The sequence below is a fragment of the Penaeus vannamei genome, chromosome 10, assembly GCF_042767895.1.
Source record: "Penaeus vannamei isolate JL-2024 chromosome 10, ASM4276789v1, whole genome shotgun sequence".
NCBI classification, from domain to species: Eukaryota; Metazoa; Arthropoda; class Malacostraca; order Decapoda; family Penaeidae; genus Penaeus; species Penaeus vannamei.
This window is the reverse complement of record NC_091558.1, coordinates 39,834,454-39,851,953: the sequence shown is the minus strand read 5'-3', so window position 1 is coordinate 39,851,953 and position 17,500 is coordinate 39,834,454. Positions and strand designations below refer to the sequence as shown.

The following is a 17,500-nucleotide window of genomic DNA, read 5'->3' as shown; positions in this document are numbered from 1 at the left end:
GATGTGTCATTTTGTTGCAAAAGCCACGTTTGCAAATGTGTATCACAATGAAATAATGCAACTAGAGGCTAATAATACATACAATTGTGGGAATTCTTCTCCATAAAAAAATATTTTCAGTCAGCAAGGGAAAAGGGTACCTCGATCTTGCTATGAAAGCACAGGTAGTATTCAGTAGGATACATATACATTCACAGAGATTTAGGCCGCAGGATCACACACCATCTCCCCAATACATGGTCATGATACCCTAGAAATACATTTCTTTTGATTCTATATTTTGTGTTAATCTGTTTTTATTTATTTTTATCCGATCTATGGACGGTAGAGTAATTGTGCTTAATGTTATTTCTAGGTCACATTTTTCGCTTATCATGACCATGTGTACATAATCTCTGAATTTCGAAAAAAAAATGAAACCTTATGAATGTAAACAGATTTTACTAGTGGTGGTGGTTTCAAAAGGTCTGCTACAAAATCCACACACCCGCTTTAAAGAAAATAAAAATGAGAGTTTTTATTCTGTATTGCTACACGGCTCTGTATGTCCACCTACCAGTACAAATGATGTAAAGGAATCAAGGATTCCTTGTCTGATATTATATATATAGAATTTAGATCAAGAATTTATTTGATTTAATGTATTAACATGAGAAGGATTATTTAATTTCATTTAGTTTGTAACGTTGGCTACAGTGACGTTAGAGTTGTGCGAACGCCCTACAAAAACGCATTGTTGTGAATCCGCGGAGCCCCTCTAGAGAGCCACGTGAGACATCTTGTGCTGCGTACTTTTAAATTATTCTTGTTTTATGAAGATTTGGGCAAGCCACACTCTTTTCACCTCACATCACGTGCACACTCACGCGTACGTGTATGTTGTCATCTTGCAAGTTGGATACACTGCTCATACCTACCAGCTTGTGATCATGACAATAAAGGTTTAACTGACTGCTAGTGTTTTACTGGAGGCAGTACAGTGAAAAGAGTTGCTAGCCCTTCTTCTAAGGCTACAGTGAAAAGAGTTGCTAGCCCTTCTTCTAAGGCTATAGTGAAAAGAGTTGCTAGCCATCTTCTATGCCCAGAGTGAGAAGAGTGAGATATCTAACAAGCTGAGTGAAAAGAGTCAGCCTTCTGTTGAGTGAAGAGTTATACAACTATCAACAAAGGAAAGTCTCTCTCAGCATCTTGCCGAATAACTTCAGGAGAATTGTTCAGCATGTCGACTACAAGCAACGCAGACGTTCACATTAAAATGGAAGCGGAGGAGGATCCACAGCAGGAACCCCACCCACAGTTAGACCCAGATGAAACAAGACCGTCTGGAGCAAGAATAAGGACCCTTACAGAAAAAGGAGAAGAACTGTACATTTCCACAACCACCAAATATTTGGATCAGCTCTCTCAAGTGCAGTGTACAGTTGAAGACCTAATGTTAAGGTATTATAAAGGCGGTGCAGCCGCAGAAAGTGATAGTGAATATAAGAAAGCTCTTGAAAAGAACTTAGATTCTTATTCAAGGTGTGTAAATCAGTTTTTAGAGTATTTGAGTAGAACAAATACGGAAGAAAGCAGGAAAGATTATATGAAATACAAAGCAAAAAGTGATGTGATCATACGTGATATAAAGAAAGAGTTAGAATATCTTGATAAAAGATATGCAGTTGAAGAAGTTAAGTCTGAGTGCTCGGAGAAATTAAGTGCTAAATCAGTTGCAGAAAGTGTCTCAGCTATGTTGTTAAGTAAAAGAATACAAGCTGAAGCCACAAAAGTTAAGCTTGAAAGTGCATTGAAAGAGGCAGAAATAAAGAAAAGAAAAGCAAAGTTACAGTGTGAGGAGGCAGAAATTGAAGCAGAATTAGAATTATGTGTGTCTCGTCGCAATGCTCAGTTGGCTGAAGTTGAGTACAGAGTAGTGTGTGAAGAAAGTAGTGATAAGTTGTCATCTATTTCAGGTAGAATACCTGGTGTACAGTTACAACAGAAAGTTCTTTCACAAGAACTCCTGCAGCAAGAGGCAGCAGATTCTTTAAGTCGTGTCAAGCAGTACGTGGAAGATCAGAACAAGGTACCAGAATTTGATCTCAACCCTTCTTTGGAACAAGCTATGCCTGTCATACAACCTCTTCGTAGTCAGCCCAGTGATGCCAAGGCTAATCCTGTGAGTAACAGTTGTTGTGGAGAATTGTCGCGTTTCCTTTTGAAGAAGGAACTTTCCCTGGCACGTTTCAGTCCATTTGATGATCGTCCTGAGTCTTATGTGCCTTGGAAAACTACTTTTCAGCAGACCATTCAAGATCTGCATGTTACGTCTTTGGAAGAAGTTGACCTTTTACTCCGGTGGCTGGGCCCTGAGTCGTCCAAATTTGCGCAGAGTATAAGGACTTCCAATATACATGATCCAAGTAAGTGCATCAAGTTGATATGGAAGAGGCTTGAAGATAGATATGGCAGTCCTGAGATTATTGAAGCATCTATCAAGAAGAAACTAGAAAAGTTTCCTAAGGTTACGTTCAGAGATCCCAAGAAACTGTATGATCTGCATGATCTTCTCAGCGAAGTACAGTCGCTTAAAGAAAATCCACTTTACGAGAAACTGTTTGGACACTTTGACACATCTGCAGGAATAAACCCTGTGATAAGCAAGTTACCTCCTTCAGTACAAGGAAAATGGCGAGACAAAGCATCCAACTACAAGAAAACACAAGGTGTGTTATTCCCACCCTTTTCTTATTTTGTAGACTTCATTTCTGACGTTGCACAAATCCATAATGATCCAGGATTTAATTTTGAGCCAGAAGTAAAATCTCATATAGACAAGACTTCAAAGCTAGATAAATTTAAAGTAACTACAAAGAAGACTGTAGTGCCTGATGAAGAAGCCCTTAAATGTATAATACATGGGACCAACCATTCTCTACATGAATGTAAAAGCTTTAAGTCAAAGTCTTTAGAAGAACGCAAGAAACTTCTGAAAGAAAATAAAATATGTTTTAAGTGTTGCATCTCGAAGAACCACTTAAGTAGAGATTGTCCAGAGGACATAACCTGTAAAGACTGTGGAAGTAAATACCATTGCACTGCTATGCATTTGAAGAAATTTCAGTCTGTTCCTGAGACAAGTACTAAGGCTCATGGCAGGGAGAAGCCGGAGCAGAGTGTTGTTAAAGAGTCAGGACGTGAACAAGCTTTAAATGTGACCAACAAGAGTACTGGTGTATGTGAGGAATTTCCTGGAAAGTCTTGTGCTAAAATTTTGCCAGTTTACGTTTTTCATGAGAGTAACCCGAGGAAGCGTATGAAGTCATATGTTATATTAGATGATCAGAGTAACAAATCTTTAGCTAAAGGAGAGCTTTTAGATTTCTTTGATGTTCGCTCTGTGGCAGAGGAATACATCATAACTAGTTGCTCTGGCCGTTCAGTTATGACAGGAAGGAAAGCTGGTGGACTATGCATACAAGCTGTTGATGGTAGTCTACAGATGAGCCTTCCTACAGTCATCGAATGTGACTGAGATTCCAACTCCCAACATTGCTCGACTTCATCCACACCTCAAAGACATTGGTTCAGAAATTTCACCTCTTGATGATCAGGCTCAGATTCAATTATTGATTGGTAGAGATCTACCCGAAGCTCACCATGTACTAGATCAAGTAACAGGTCCACCAGGTACACCCTTTGCCCAGAAGATGAAGTTAGGCTGGGTAATTGTAGGTGAAGTCTGCCTGGGGAAGCATCACGCAACAAAGAATGTGAATGTAAGGAAAATATATGTAAATCCTGATGGTCGACCATCAGTCTTGAAGCCTTGTCCAAGTTGTATATGTGTACAAGAAGACACAAGATATCACAGCGGTTTTACACCATGGAAGGAAAATGATATTGGTTCTACAGTGTTTCACCGAACCAAAAATGATGACGAACCTGGAAAATCCACAGAAGACAAAATGTTCTTGAAGTTAATGGAGAAAGAATTTGTCAAAGAACCAGCAGGTAACTGGAGTGCACCTTTACCTTTTAAGTCCTTAAAGAAAAGATTACCGAACAATAAATCCATGGCTGTGAGACGTGCCAATAGCCTAGCCAAGAGTCTTCAGTTCAATTCTGTTAAAAGAGAACATTTCCTAGACTTTATGAAAAAGCTTTTTGAAAGAGGTCATGCTGAAATAGCACCACCTTTGAAAGAAAATGAAGAATGTTGGTATCTTCCAGTGTTTGGAGTGTATCATCCAAAGAAACCTAGTCGTATCAGGTGTGTTTTTGACTCTGCTGCTAAGTTTAGAGGTACATCATTGAATGATGTGTTGATGACAAGTCCAGACCTAAATAATTCTCTGTTGGGTTTACTTCTACGTTTTCGAAAGAACAGAGTGGCTGTATTAGCAGATATTGAGATGATGTTTTATTCATTTGAAGTACATAAAGAACACAGAAACTATCTTCGTTTTTTGTGGCACAAAGACAATGATTTAAGTAAAGAACTTATTGAATATCGTATGACCAGACATGTTTTTGGAAATAGTCCATCACCCGCAGTAGCAATATATGGACTACAGAAGACTACTGAAGCTGCAGGAAGTACATATGGTGAAGACGTCACAAAATTTGTCCAGCGACATTTTTATGTTGATGATGGTCTGATATCTCTATCAAGTACTGAAGAAGCTATTAACCTACTGACAAGAACTCAGAAGGGTCTAGCAGATTATGGAAATTTGAGACTTCACAAATTTGTTTCAAACAGCCAAGAAGTCATGTCAGCCTTGCCAGGTGACGACATCTCTCAAGATTTGAAGGACATGGACTTTGATGCTGAACATCTTCCGTTGCAGAGAAGTTTAGGATTATATTGGGATCTTCAAGCAGATATCTTTACTTATAGGATTGCAGAAGAAGATAAACCCTTCAATCGTAGAGGTGTGCTGTCAACAGTCAACAGCATTTATGATCCTCTAGGATTTGCAGCCCCGCTTACAGTTCTAGGCAAGTTGCTTCTGCGAAAGTTCTTATCTGGGACTATTGATTGGGATGAACCTCTACCAGAAAACTGGATGAGGGAATGGAAAGTTTGGAAAGACCATATTAAGACCTTACAATGTTTGAAAATACCAAGAATGTATGTTCCAGTATCCTTGTCAACAGAAGTCAAAAAAGAATTGCATGTCTTTTCAGATGCTTCCAAAGAGTCAATTGCTGCTGTCTCATATTTGAAAACTGTACACGAAGATGGCAGTTCAGAAATTGGATTTGTGATGGGGAAAGCTAAAATTGCACCCTTGCATGGGCATACTATACCTCGTCTAGAATTGTGTGCTGCAGTACTTGCAGTAGAACTTAGTGAAGTGGTACTTGAGAACCTTGATGAAGAAATTGATATAGTGAAATTTTACACTGACAGTAAAGTAGTTCTTGGCTACATCCACAACCAAACAAGACGATTTTATGTATATGTTGAGAATAGAGTGAACCGTATTCACAGGTCAACTAAGCCAGAACAATGGAATTATGTTCCTACATCTGTGAATCCAGCTGATCGAGCAACTCGCTCTATGGTGAATGATTTCTCATGTGACGACATATGGCTGAAAGGACCTGAAACATTCTTGAGTAGGCGTCATGATCTTGCTCAAGAAACTCCACAGCTAGTTCAACCAGAAGATGATAAGGAAGTAAGGCCAGATGCTCTGGTAAAGGCAGCTAAAACCTGTGTGATTGACAATTTATCAATTGGGTGTCACAGATTTGAAAGGTTCTCTGAGTGGTATCGCCTAGTAAATACTGTTGCTTTATTGCAGAGATGTGCATGTGCCAAATCATTTAAAGGTAGAGCTGATAGAAGTGTAGAGTCTTTCAGAAAAGCTGAAATATTTGTGATCAAAGCAGTTCAAAAGGAAACTTACAAAGAAGAAATTAGACTTCTTGAAGCAAAAATGCATCTTCCAAAATCTAGCTTGATTATGGCTCTCAACCCGTACTTAGATGAAGATGGTGTGTTAAGGGTTGGCGGAAGATTGCAACAATCAAGTCTTGGAAGTTACCAGAAACATCCAATCATTTTGCCTGGTAAAAGTCATATTTCTACACTTATAGTACGTCACTATCACCAAAGTGTTCGACACCAAGGACGTCATCTTACAGAAGGAGCTGTTAGATCTGGTGGATATTGGATTACAGGCGTGAAACGGTTGATCTCATCAATCTTACACTCCTGTGTCCAGTGTAGAAAGTTACGAGGTAAAGAAGAAGTCCAGTTGATGAGTGATCTACCAGCAGATCGCTTAGAACATACTCCACCCTTTACCAATGTTGGAGTTGATGCTTTTGGACCTTGGACTATAACGACACGCAGAACTCGTGGTGGATCAGCAAATTCTAAACGGTGGGCTATTTTGTTCACTTGTCTTACAACAAGAGCAATACACATTGAGTTGGTAGAAGAAATGTCCTCTTCAGCTTTTATTAATGCACTTAAAAGATTTGAAGCTCTCAGAGGTAAAGTTAAACTGTATAGATCTGACCGAGGAACCAACTTAGTTGGTGCAACTGATAGCCTCAAGATAGATGCAGTAAATGTGGAAGAAAAGAAGATAGTAAACCATCTGTACCAAACAGGCACTAAATGGATCTTTAACACTCCCCATTCATCGCACATGGGAGGTGTATGGGAACGCCTCATTCGAATCTGCCGGAAGATCTTAGAGTCAATGCTAGCTGAAACTCCTTATAAAACTTTGACGCATGAAGTGTTATCAACCTTCATGGCAGAAGTATGTGCCATAGTGAACAATCGACCAATAATAAACGTATCAACTGATCCAGAAAACCCTTTCATCTTGTCACCTGCCACCATTCTTACTCAGAAAGTTGGAATAGACCATGTAGAAGATTCAGTAGGAGAAATTGATACAAAAGACCTTTTGAAAACAGAATGGAAACGTGTTTCTGCCCTCTCAGAAATATTTTGGAATCGTTGGAAAAAAGAATATCTGCACACACTCCAAGAACGTAGAAAATGGTGTTGTGCAAAACCTAATCTCACTGAAGGTGATGTTGTGTTATTGAAAGACAGAAGTGTTTGTCGTACACAATGGCCATATGGAATTGTTGTAAGAGCTATCCAAAGTGAAGATGGCAAAGTAAGGAAAGTGGAGTTAAAGGTTATGAGAGATGGAAAGCCAGTTGTGTACACAAGACCAATTTCAGAGTTAATTCTTTTGGTTTCTGGTGCTAAGTAGCTATTTTATTGAACAAGTCACATTTCAGTTCCTATTTGTCATTTAATCAGTATTAGAGTAGTGATATCAAATTCGTTGATATCAGGCAGGGAGTGTAAAGGAATCAAGGATTCCTTGTCTGATATTATATATATAGAATTTAGATCAATAATTTATTTGATTTAATGTATTAACATGAGAAGGATTCTTTAATTTCATTTAGTTTGTAACGTTGGCTACAGTGACGTTAGAGTTGTGCGAACGCCCTACAAAAACGCATTGTTGTGAATCCGCGGAGCCCCTCTAGAGAGCCACGTGAGACATCTTGTGCTGCGTACTTTTAAATTATTCTTGTTTTATGAAGATTTGGGCAAGCCACACTCTTTTCACCTCACATCACGTGCACACTCACGCGTACGTGTATGTTGTCATCTTGCAAGTTGGATACACTGCTCATACCTACCAGCTTGTGAACATGACAATAAAGGTTTAACTGACTGCTAGTGTTTTACTGGAGGCAGTACAAATGACATCACAAAGACTCCGACAATAACTGTGTCAATTATCTTTATAATGCTTGGATCTTGTAGACCATCTCTGAACAATTTCCGGGGACTAGGAAAAGCACCGCAGCCACGCCCCAGTGCGCTTCGTTCTTTGAAAAGTTTCTCCTTTTCAGGCCGCGAGACTCGGCAAAGCTCTGTCACTCCAGCCAAGGTGCAGTGTCTTTCTTGCAAATAAGATCCTATATCTTATTTAGAATTTTTGTCTTGACAGTTTAACTGAGTGCGTATTTGGCCATGTGTATATATATATATATATATATATATATATATATATATATATATATATATATATATATATATATATATATATATATATATATATGTATACATATATATATGTGTGTGTGTGTGTATGTGTATGTGTATGTGTATGTGTATGTGTATGTGTATGTGTGTGTGTGTGTGTGTGTGTGTGTGTGTGTGTGTGTGTGTGTGTGTGTGTGTGTGCAGGGGACGAGAACCTAAAGAACTCTATCACACACGCATACAGCAAGGCCTAATAAAATGAAGGAAAATATATAAAAGGCAGGATATTGTAAAAAAAAAAAAAAAAAAAAAAAAAAAAAAAGTAGACAATTGCTTAAATACTCACGCAATCTTTTGGCCGAGGTGGCGTGGTAAGGGACACACAGAAGATGACCAGGATCGTGAGGAAAAACAGCAGGCAGCAGAAATGGAGGTAGTGAAGGCGCGTCAGCAGGGCGGTGATGATCGGTGGTTCCACGTAGTCAGCATCTGGAGGAGGAGTTTTAGAGGAAGGCGTGGGGGCGTCAGGAAGATTGGGTGCGGTATGTGTTAGATTGTTTAATGCCTTTATTATATTCTTAAGTGTGTGTGTGTAGATATTGATATAATTACAGATACAGATATTCATATATATTCATGTGCGTCTGCGTGTGTGTTTGTGTGTATTGTGTGTGTTTATGAGTTGCGTATGCTCATGAACTACATATGACAAGACAAACACAACTGAAGAGCATATCGGTAATTATAAAATCAAGCAAATGCTCCTGAGATGTACCCACTACATACCTAAGCCACAGGGCGGTGCGGTGTACGTGAACTCGAGAGCGAAACGAAAAACTCCGACAGCCAGGCCGAACATGAGACCCCAGAAGGCGCCCTGGGGAAGGAGGAAGGAGGAAGGTAAATGAGGCGGATGGAAATAGGAGAAAGGAAAAAGAGAGTGAGGACAGTTGCGAAAGACGGGGCTGGATTTCTCGGGAAATTCGACTGTTAAACGGAAACAAAAGACGACCGACGGATGACTACGTGACTAGTTTTTTTTGTTTTTTTTTTTTTGTAGGTTGTTTTTTTACATATGGTTTGATGCCAATGAAAAGTGTTTAAAGCAAAAATAAATAAATAAATATTTTCCCTTGTTCAAATAAATCAAAAAAATTCCTGAAACCATCTTGGTATGAACTGATAAGATGTGGCAACCGAACGTCATCCCGGCGGAAATTTCATCCGATGTCACTTCAGCTGGGTATTCTAGCTAGGCATCACCAAAGGCAGAGTCACAGTCCCATAGTTACTTTAAACCTTCAGCCCTGCAATACACTCACTATGAATAGTCGTATACTTTTAGATAAATAAAGTATACAGGTTCAATGTCGCATTTTCTCAAGTTAAACATTTAATATATTTTCTTTAAAGAGATGCGGGTGTATTTTATATTACTGGCTTAATAATGTATTTATTATATATTGTTTTATTCAATGCAATAAACAAGAAAGTAAAGCTGAGAATCTTATAATCATCAGTAACTGACCCTGGGGACTACTGTCATCTAATATTCATCCATTTATGATAGTTTATGGTTCAATTTTATTAGTTCTATCCGTTTTCTGTATCATCTAATGTTTAGAAAACGGCAGAAATGCTGCTACGGATAAGCGGCCAGCCCTGGCAAAAGGTAGAGAGTAAAGAGCAATAGAAAGGAGATGAAAAGTAACACATGGTGAAAAAGAGAAGAAAGAAATATGTACAAGAACGAATATCACGTCCTTGAGCCAATAACAAGGTTTGGAAGTAGAGATAACTCACAGCTTCTGTCGTGCGGTTCCAGAAGAGCGCCGACAGATACACTGCGCAGATGGGAGGCGCCAGGAAAGAATTGATGGTGTTTATGTAATCGAAGAGTTCAGATGTGGCGTTGTTCCTGGCGGTGGGCGATAGACGTTAATGTTATTACGTTATATCAACAAGGATGAGGGTAAATTAGTGTAAAAACGAGGCAAATTTGACACTGGTAATATTTAGGAGAAAGTTCAAGGCATGAAAACTGGATAAATATTTTGAATGAGGCACAAAGAATTCATTCACTTCGGTTCACGACATGATGGCAAATGCATGGTAAAAAGAATCGAATGCCGAGAGAAAGGCGGCAAAATTTATTACCAAAAGAGGGATTTAGAACAAAAACTTTCCATTCGTATTTTATGGCTTAAAGTCCACTCACCGAATGACCGGGATCCAGACGACGCTGACGCCCACCATGGCCGTCACGAAGATCCTGGCGACGACGACCAGCTCGACGTCTGACGGAGGCGCCGAGAGCAGACTTCCCTCCCGCCCGCGCCTCCTGCACATCCGACGCAGGTGGAGCCAGACGTCCATGGTGAAGATGGTGGAGGCGGAGTTGAAGACCGAGGTGAGGGAGGACATCAGCGCCGCCATCATCACCGCCAGCATCAGCCCTCGGACGCCTTTGGGGAGAGGAGGCGTGAGGGCGTGCGTGAGGGACTGTGAGGAGGAACAGGGGAGGGCGGGGAGATATGAAGTGAGCGTGGAGGAGTGTGAGGAAGAACAGAGGAGGGCGGGGAGATATGAAGTGAGCGTGGAGGAGTGTGAGGAAGAACAGAGGAGGGCGGGGAGATATGAAGTGGGCGTGGGGGAGTGTGAGGAAGAACAGAGGAGGGCGGGGAGATATGAAGTGGGCGTGGGGGAGTGTGAGGAAGAACAGAGGAGGGCGGGGAGATATGAAGTGGGCGTGGGGGAGTGTGAGGAAGAACAGAGGAGGGCGGGGAGATATGAAGTGGGCGTGGGGGAGTGTGAGGAAGAACAGAGGAGGGCGGGGAGATATGAAGTGGGCGTGGGGGAGTGTGAGGAAGAACAGAGGAGGGCGGGGAGATATGAAGTGGGCGTGGGGGAGTGTGAGGAAGAACAGAGGAGGGCGGGGAGATATGAAGTGGGCGTGGGGGAGTGTGAGGAAGAACAGAGGAGGGCGGGGAGATATGAAGTGGGCGTGGGGGAGTGTGAGGAAGAACAGAGGAGGGCGGGGAGATATGAAGTGGGCGTGGGGGAGTGTGAGGAAGAACAGAGGAGGGCGGGGAGATATGAAGTGGGCGTGGGGGAGTGTGAGGAAGAACAGGGGAGGGCAGGGAGATATGAAGTGGGCGTGAGGGAGTGTGAGGAAGAACAGGGGAGGGCGGGGAGACATGAAGTGGGCGTGGGGGAGTGTGAGGAAGAACAGAGGAGGGCGGGGAGATATGAAGTGGGCGTGGGGGAGTGTGAGGAAGAACAGAGGAGGGCGGGGAGATATGAAGTGGGCGTGGGGGAGTGTGAGGAAGAACAGGGGAGGGCGGGGAGATATGAAGTGGGCGTAGGGGAGTGTGAGGAAGAACAGAGGAGGGCGGGGAGATATGAAGTGGGCGTGGGGGAGTGTGAGGAAGAACAGAGGAGGGCGGGGAGATATGAAGTGGGCGTGGGGGAGTGTGAGGAAGAACAGAGGAGGGCGGGGAGATATGAAGTGGGCGTAGGGGAGTGTGAGGAGGAACAGGGGAGGGCGGGGAAATATGAAGTGGGCATGAGGGAGTGTGAGGAGGAACAGAGGAGGGCGGGGAGATATGAAGTGGGCGTGGGGGAGTGTGAGGAAGAACAGGGGAGGGCGGGGAGATATGAAGTGGGCGGGGATATATGAAGTGGGCGTGAGAGAGTGTGAGGAAGAACAGGGGAGGGCGGGGAGATATGAAGTGGGCGGGGAGATATGAAGTGGGCAAGTGGGCGGGGAGATATGAAGAGGGCGTGAGGGAGTGTGAGGAAGAACAGGGGAGGGCGGGGTAGTATGAGGTGCAGCTAGAGATATGAAGTGGGCAAGTGGGCGGGGAGATATGAAGTGGGCGTGAGAGAGTGTGAGGAGGAACAGGGGAAGGCGGGGAGATATGAAGTGAGGGGGGGATATATGAAGTGAGCAGGTGGGCGGGGTGATATGAAGAGGGCGTGAGGGAGTGTGAGGAGAAACAGGGGAGGGCAGAGTAGAATGAGGTGGAGCTAGAGATATGAAGGAGGGGAGTGACTGAATCGATGAGTTTGCAAATGTTTTCGATATATGGCAAGTGTTGATCAGCTGAATCATCCATCAATATCCCTTTTAACATGTGCATGAAATGATACAGTGATATGAAATGACTCAGTGAAATGAGGCTATATCTCGACACGTAAAAGAATCGCACATGCATCCCACACATACAAGACTACACCCTCCCCCCTCCTCCCCCTCCTCACCCGCACTCACCCACGCACACAAGACTACACCCCCCCTTCCTCCCCTCCTCCCCTCCTCACCCACTCCCTCAAGACCACGCCCTCCCCCTCCTCCCCTCCTCCTCACCCTCCTCCCCCTCCTCATCCCCACCCACCCCCACCCCGAGCCCTTCCACACCCACCCGGAGGCGGGCCCTTCCCCCACTCACCAACGGGCAGGAGATTCAGCACCAGCTCGATGTAGGCGATGTTGAAGCACCCCCTCGCGCTGCCGCAGATCCGGGTGCAGGCCTCGGGGGACGCGCAGGCCACCCGGTTCGGATAGAGGACCCTCGCCGCCATCCCGGGGAACACGATCAGGAACATCGGCAGGAACTTGAGGTAGGCGGCCAGGAGACAGCCGCCCTTCGCGTGGACGATGTTCTTGCTGGCCAGCGTCCTCTGCACCATCACCTGCGGGAGGGGACCATGGGGCTCGCGGCGTCGGTGGGGAGGCCATGGGGGGTCTGATGGCGTTAGGGTGGAATGGGAGGGGCGAGGACAGAGATGGTAATGGTGTCAATATCAGTAATGGTAATGATGATTGTAATGACGACGACGAGGAGTAGAAAGAAGAGGAAGAAGAAGAAGAAGAGGAAGAAGAAGAAGAAGAGGAAGAAGAAGAAGAAGAAGAAGAAGAAGAGCACGATAAAGAAAATGAGGATGAGGAGGAGGATAAAGAAAATGAGGAGGAGGAGGAGGATAAAGAAAATGAGGATGAGGAGGTGGAGGAGGGGGACGATAGAGAAAATGAGGATGATGATGGCGATAATGATAATTATTGTCATTATGGTTATCATTATTATCATTGTTGTTATTATTATTATCATTATTATTCTTATCAGTATTGTAATGAAGATGGTAATAACAAGAATGATGATGATGAAAATGACGATGGTGATAATAATAAATATAAAGTAAAAGGTAAGGATAATTTACTCATCTTTTTTACAACTAATATTACTATTGCAACCATTGCCACTGTCACAGCCTGGCAGTCAAATACGCGGTCTTTTCAAAATATCCCGCCTCTCGCTGCAGCAAAACCTTGGTAGTCTTATATCAAATCAATATATGCAATCTTGTCTGTCGTGACCCCAGGACTGTGTCGATAATAGGCGTTGCAGCATATCCAGGTTTTGGTTTATGTATGAGCGGTTTAGCATGGACATGACTAGCGCCATGATGCCAGGCGTTGGTGCTCACGTGACCTGTTTCCTCTTTCTTCTTCCCTCCTTCCCTCCCTCCTTCTCTCTCTCGGTCTCTCTCTCGGTCTCTTTCTCTCTCTCTCTCTCTCTCTCTCTCTCTCTCTCTCTCTCTCGGTCTCTCTCTCTCTCTCTCTCTCTCTGTCTCTCTCTCTCTCTCTCTCTCTCTCTCTCTCTCTCTCTCTCTCTCTCTCTCTCTCTCTCTCTCTCTCGGTCTCTCTCTCTCTCTCGGTCTCTCTCTCTCTCTCGGTCTCTCTCTCTCTCTCGGTCTCTCTCTCTCTCTCGGTCTCTGTCTCTCTCTCTCTCTCTCGGTCTCTCTCTCTCTCTCTCTCGGTCTCTCTCTCTCTCTCTCTCTCTCGGTCTCTCTCTCTCTCTCTCTCGGTCTCTCTCTCTCTCTCTCGGTCTCTCTCTCTCTCTCTCGGTCTCTCTCTCTCTCTCGGTCTCTCTCTCTCTCTCGGTCTCTCTCTCTCTCTCTCGGTCTCTCTCTCTCTCTCGGTCTCTCTCTCTCTCTCGGTCTCTCTCTCTCTCTCGGTCTCTCTCTCTCTCTCTCGGTCTCTCTCTCTCTCTCTCTCGGTCTCTCTCTCTCTTTCTCTCTCTCTCTCTCTCGGTGTCTCTCTCTCTCTCTCGGTCTCTCTCTCTCTCTCTCTCGGTCTCTCTCTCTCTCTCTCTCGGTCTCTCTCTCTCTCTCTCTCGGTCTCTCTCTCTCTCTCTCTCGGTCTCTCTCTCTCTCTCTCTCGGTCTCTCTCTCTCTCTCTCTATCGGTCTCTCTCTCTCTCTCTCTATCGGTCTCTCTCTCTCTCTCTCTCGGTCTCTCTCTCTATCGGTCTCTCTCTCTCTCTCTCGGTCTCTCTCTCTATCGGTCTCTCTCTCTCTCTGTCGGTCTCTCGGTCTCTCTATCGATCTCTCTCTCTCTCCCTTTCTCTCTCTCCCTCTCTCTCTCCCTCTCTCTCTCCCTCTCTCTCTCCCTCTCTCTCTCCCTCTCTCTCTCCCGCCCTCTCTCCCACCCTCTCTCCCACCCTCCCTCCCGCCCTCTCTCCCGCCCTCTCTCCCGCCCTCTCTCCCGCCCTCTCTCCCGCCCTCTCTCCCGCCCTCTTTCCCGCCCTCTCTCCCGCCCTCTCTCCCGCCCTCTCTCCCGCCCTCTCTCCCGCCCTCACTCTCGCCCTCACTCTCGCCCTCTCTCCCGCCCTCTCTCCCGCCCTCTCTCCCGCCCTCTCTCCCGCCCTCTCTCTCTTAAAACCTTCAGTATATTTAGACTCTAATCGACGTAAACATTAGTATTCCATTTGGGTGATTCATCTCTATACAATCCCTTGCATCTATTTATAACCTACGGCATTTATTCAAAATCCCAGGCATCCACTTGTAATTTTAGACATTTATTTATAATCTCAGATATCTATTTTTAACCCCCAGGTATTATGATAAACCCAAAAACTATTTAGCAACAAATTACGCAACAATCTATATTGCAATACACGACGCCAACACCTACCTGATCCATGCACCAGTACCAGAGCTCGAGGATGCCCAATCCCAGGGTCATACCAATCCAAGGGTAGTTGGACTTCCCGGGTTCCACCGTCCTGAGCAGGTGCATGAAATCACTCGGCGGTTCTCCACAGGACTCGTTCAGGCGGTTCCTGGCTCGTTCCGAAGCGGTGGCGTAAGGGTAGCTGTCGACCAGACCCTCGTAGCCGCCCACTTCGCTGAAGGCTGAGGGTGGGTCGTGCGGGAGACGAAATTACGGGGGACGTTTGGGGAAATGAAGTGTGTTTGTACGTGGTCTGTGGGCGTGTGTATAGGTATCTGGTATGTATATGTCCGATGAACTTGTCAATCATACTATGTGAACTATGATTGATATGCTATGTACTGGGGATGTGTTTGTGTTAGGGATTCTGTTTCAAACCACAGAAAAGAAGTTTAACACAAGCACGCAAGAATGAATGCACATAAAATAAGATTTATACACACCGTGAAAAGACATGAAGCGTAATACCTATGAGATAATAACGAGATTATGTAATATATGAGATAATTATATTTACTTGAGGTATGCAAATATGCACTTATGACCTAATATCCAAAATTACACTGAATTCCCCTTCACATCAAATATCATTCCACCATGTATCACAATACTCTCCACTCTCTGACCCCTCTCACCTCTCCCTTCTCTCCCCTCCCAAACCCCTCTCCCCCCTTCATTCCCTTCTCAATCCCTTCTCCCTTCTCTAACCCTTCCCCCCTTTCTCCCCTCTCTAACCCCTCTCCCCTCCCCGGAGCCTTGCTAATATTCCCAGCTACATTGAATATCCAAAAAATGGTGATACACACATAAAATTCTTACACGAAAAAGGAAAAGCTAACGAAGAGAGAGGGACTGACCTTTGACCATGAGGACTAGGGCCCCAAGAACCATAAGCACCGTCTGGACGAGGTCAGTCCACACCACGGCCGTCAGTCCACCGGCCATTGTGAAAAGTGCAGCAATTCCCAGCAGGATCAGGATGCTTATGTACAGCCATTCCTCGGAGCTCTTGTTCAGAGACATCTGCATGAACAACGCCCCGGCATATAGGTCGGCCTGGCAGAACACGCGGGGAATATCCAGAGTAATACAAAGGGTGGTCTGCTACAGCTGATTTATATCATTCGGATATGTATACCCTGTGCCAGCGTTTTAATGACATTGATGGATTTTAAAATACGACAGATGACTTTTTTTGCAAACATACAAGCTTACATGCATATGTGTGTGTGTGTGTGTGTGTGTGTGTGTACATACATATACATATACATGTATTTACATACACACATACGCACACACACACACACACACATACACACACACACACACACACACACAAACACACACACACACACACACACACACACACACACACACACACACACACACACATATATATATATATATATATATATATATATATATATATATATATATATATATATATATATATATACGTATATATATAATATATACATAAACCATAAAAAAGACATTGCCTGCAAAAAAGAGTTTAATGATCCTTTTCGCTGAATTGTAGTTATTGTGAAGAAGCATTTGAAATATAAGAATGGCTGATATAACATGTTAAAAGATGAGTGGAGGTCTCAAAGTTAGTAATCGACCACGAAGGAAAGTCATTCCTGTTATTCATGCGAGGACTGCTCCTTTGTTATAATGCGCATTTGTGAAAAAGTTATCATTTACGGTTTTGCGAGTCAATTTTTTGCATGTGTTAATGGAATGAGAATTTGACTTTGCCAAATGCTTATATTTGTATGATGTCAAGATCTTAAAACTCAGTGTTGGTTAATATAGCTTTCTCTTTCTTGTTTGGTTGCACCTCGAGATGAGATTGCAGCGCGCCGTCACGGATGTGGTTGCAGTATCATCCTCGTTACCGGAACGCGCCCTCTCGCACTCATCGATGTCGCCCGACCTCGTTCCGGAGAAGCGACGCGCGTGGCAACTCGGCAATCATGAGCGATGAGGAAGATGTTAGTTTTTAGTTAACGCGGGAGATGGATATAGGGCCCAAGTATGATTTAAGCGTGTCTATTTGTTTGTGGTAGTGTATATTTGAAGGTGATAATAAAGGTATATTGAGTACATAACAATTTTTATCATCCTTTTCATCGCATTGTATTCTTATTATTGGGATGGTTTATCGGTTTAAGCTAAAACTGCGTGTTGAAACATGATGGAAGGCTAAATATAATTATCATTCAAAGTTCATGATCGTTTACCTCGCACAACCCCTCCCCCTCAAAATCAATATTCTTAACCCTTATCGCATCTAGTTGTCCATCGGTCTATTGTACAGTTTGTTTGTTTTTGCTACAAGCTTAAACACGGTGAATAGCTCTGTGACCTAACTCACTTCGGAAATGACCCTCTTTCGACCTGAGAAGGGGGAGGGGGTAACTAACACCTGTTATTGGATCAATACCTTGA

The 17,500-nt window shown here is 43.8% G+C and overlaps 2 protein-coding genes across 2 annotated transcripts in view; one reads left to right on the top strand and one right to left on the bottom strand.

The window, feature by feature from the left end:
• The window catches only part of LOC113825881 (sodium/mannose cotransporter SLC5A10), a 32,778-nt gene that overhangs the window by 2,160 nt on the left and 13,118 nt on the right, over positions 1 to 17,500 (bottom strand). Inside the window, exons 5-11 of the mRNA XM_027378726.2 lie at positions 15,904 to 16,102; positions 15,008 to 15,228; positions 12,481 to 12,724; positions 10,248 to 10,494; positions 9,833 to 9,947; positions 8,816 to 8,906; positions 8,376 to 8,518 (exon numbers count right to left, since the gene is read on the bottom strand). Coding sequence (XP_027234527.2) covers positions 8,376 to 8,518; positions 8,816 to 8,906; positions 9,833 to 9,947; positions 10,248 to 10,494; positions 12,481 to 12,724; positions 15,008 to 15,228; positions 15,904 to 16,102 — 1,260 coding nt within the window. The remainder of the gene's footprint in view (positions 1 to 8,375; positions 8,519 to 8,815; positions 8,907 to 9,832; positions 9,948 to 10,247; positions 10,495 to 12,480; positions 12,725 to 15,007; positions 15,229 to 15,903; positions 16,103 to 17,500) is intronic.
• On the top strand, positions 1,009 to 3,532 carry LOC138863027 (uncharacterized). The gene is made up of 2 exons (XM_070126678.1): positions 1,009 to 1,503; positions 1,574 to 3,532. Exon 2 carries the CDS (start codon positions 1,586 to 1,588, stop codon positions 3,515 to 3,517), a length of 1,932 nt encoding a protein of 643 aa, XP_069982779.1. The 5' UTR covers positions 1,009 to 1,503; positions 1,574 to 1,585; the 3' UTR covers positions 3,518 to 3,532.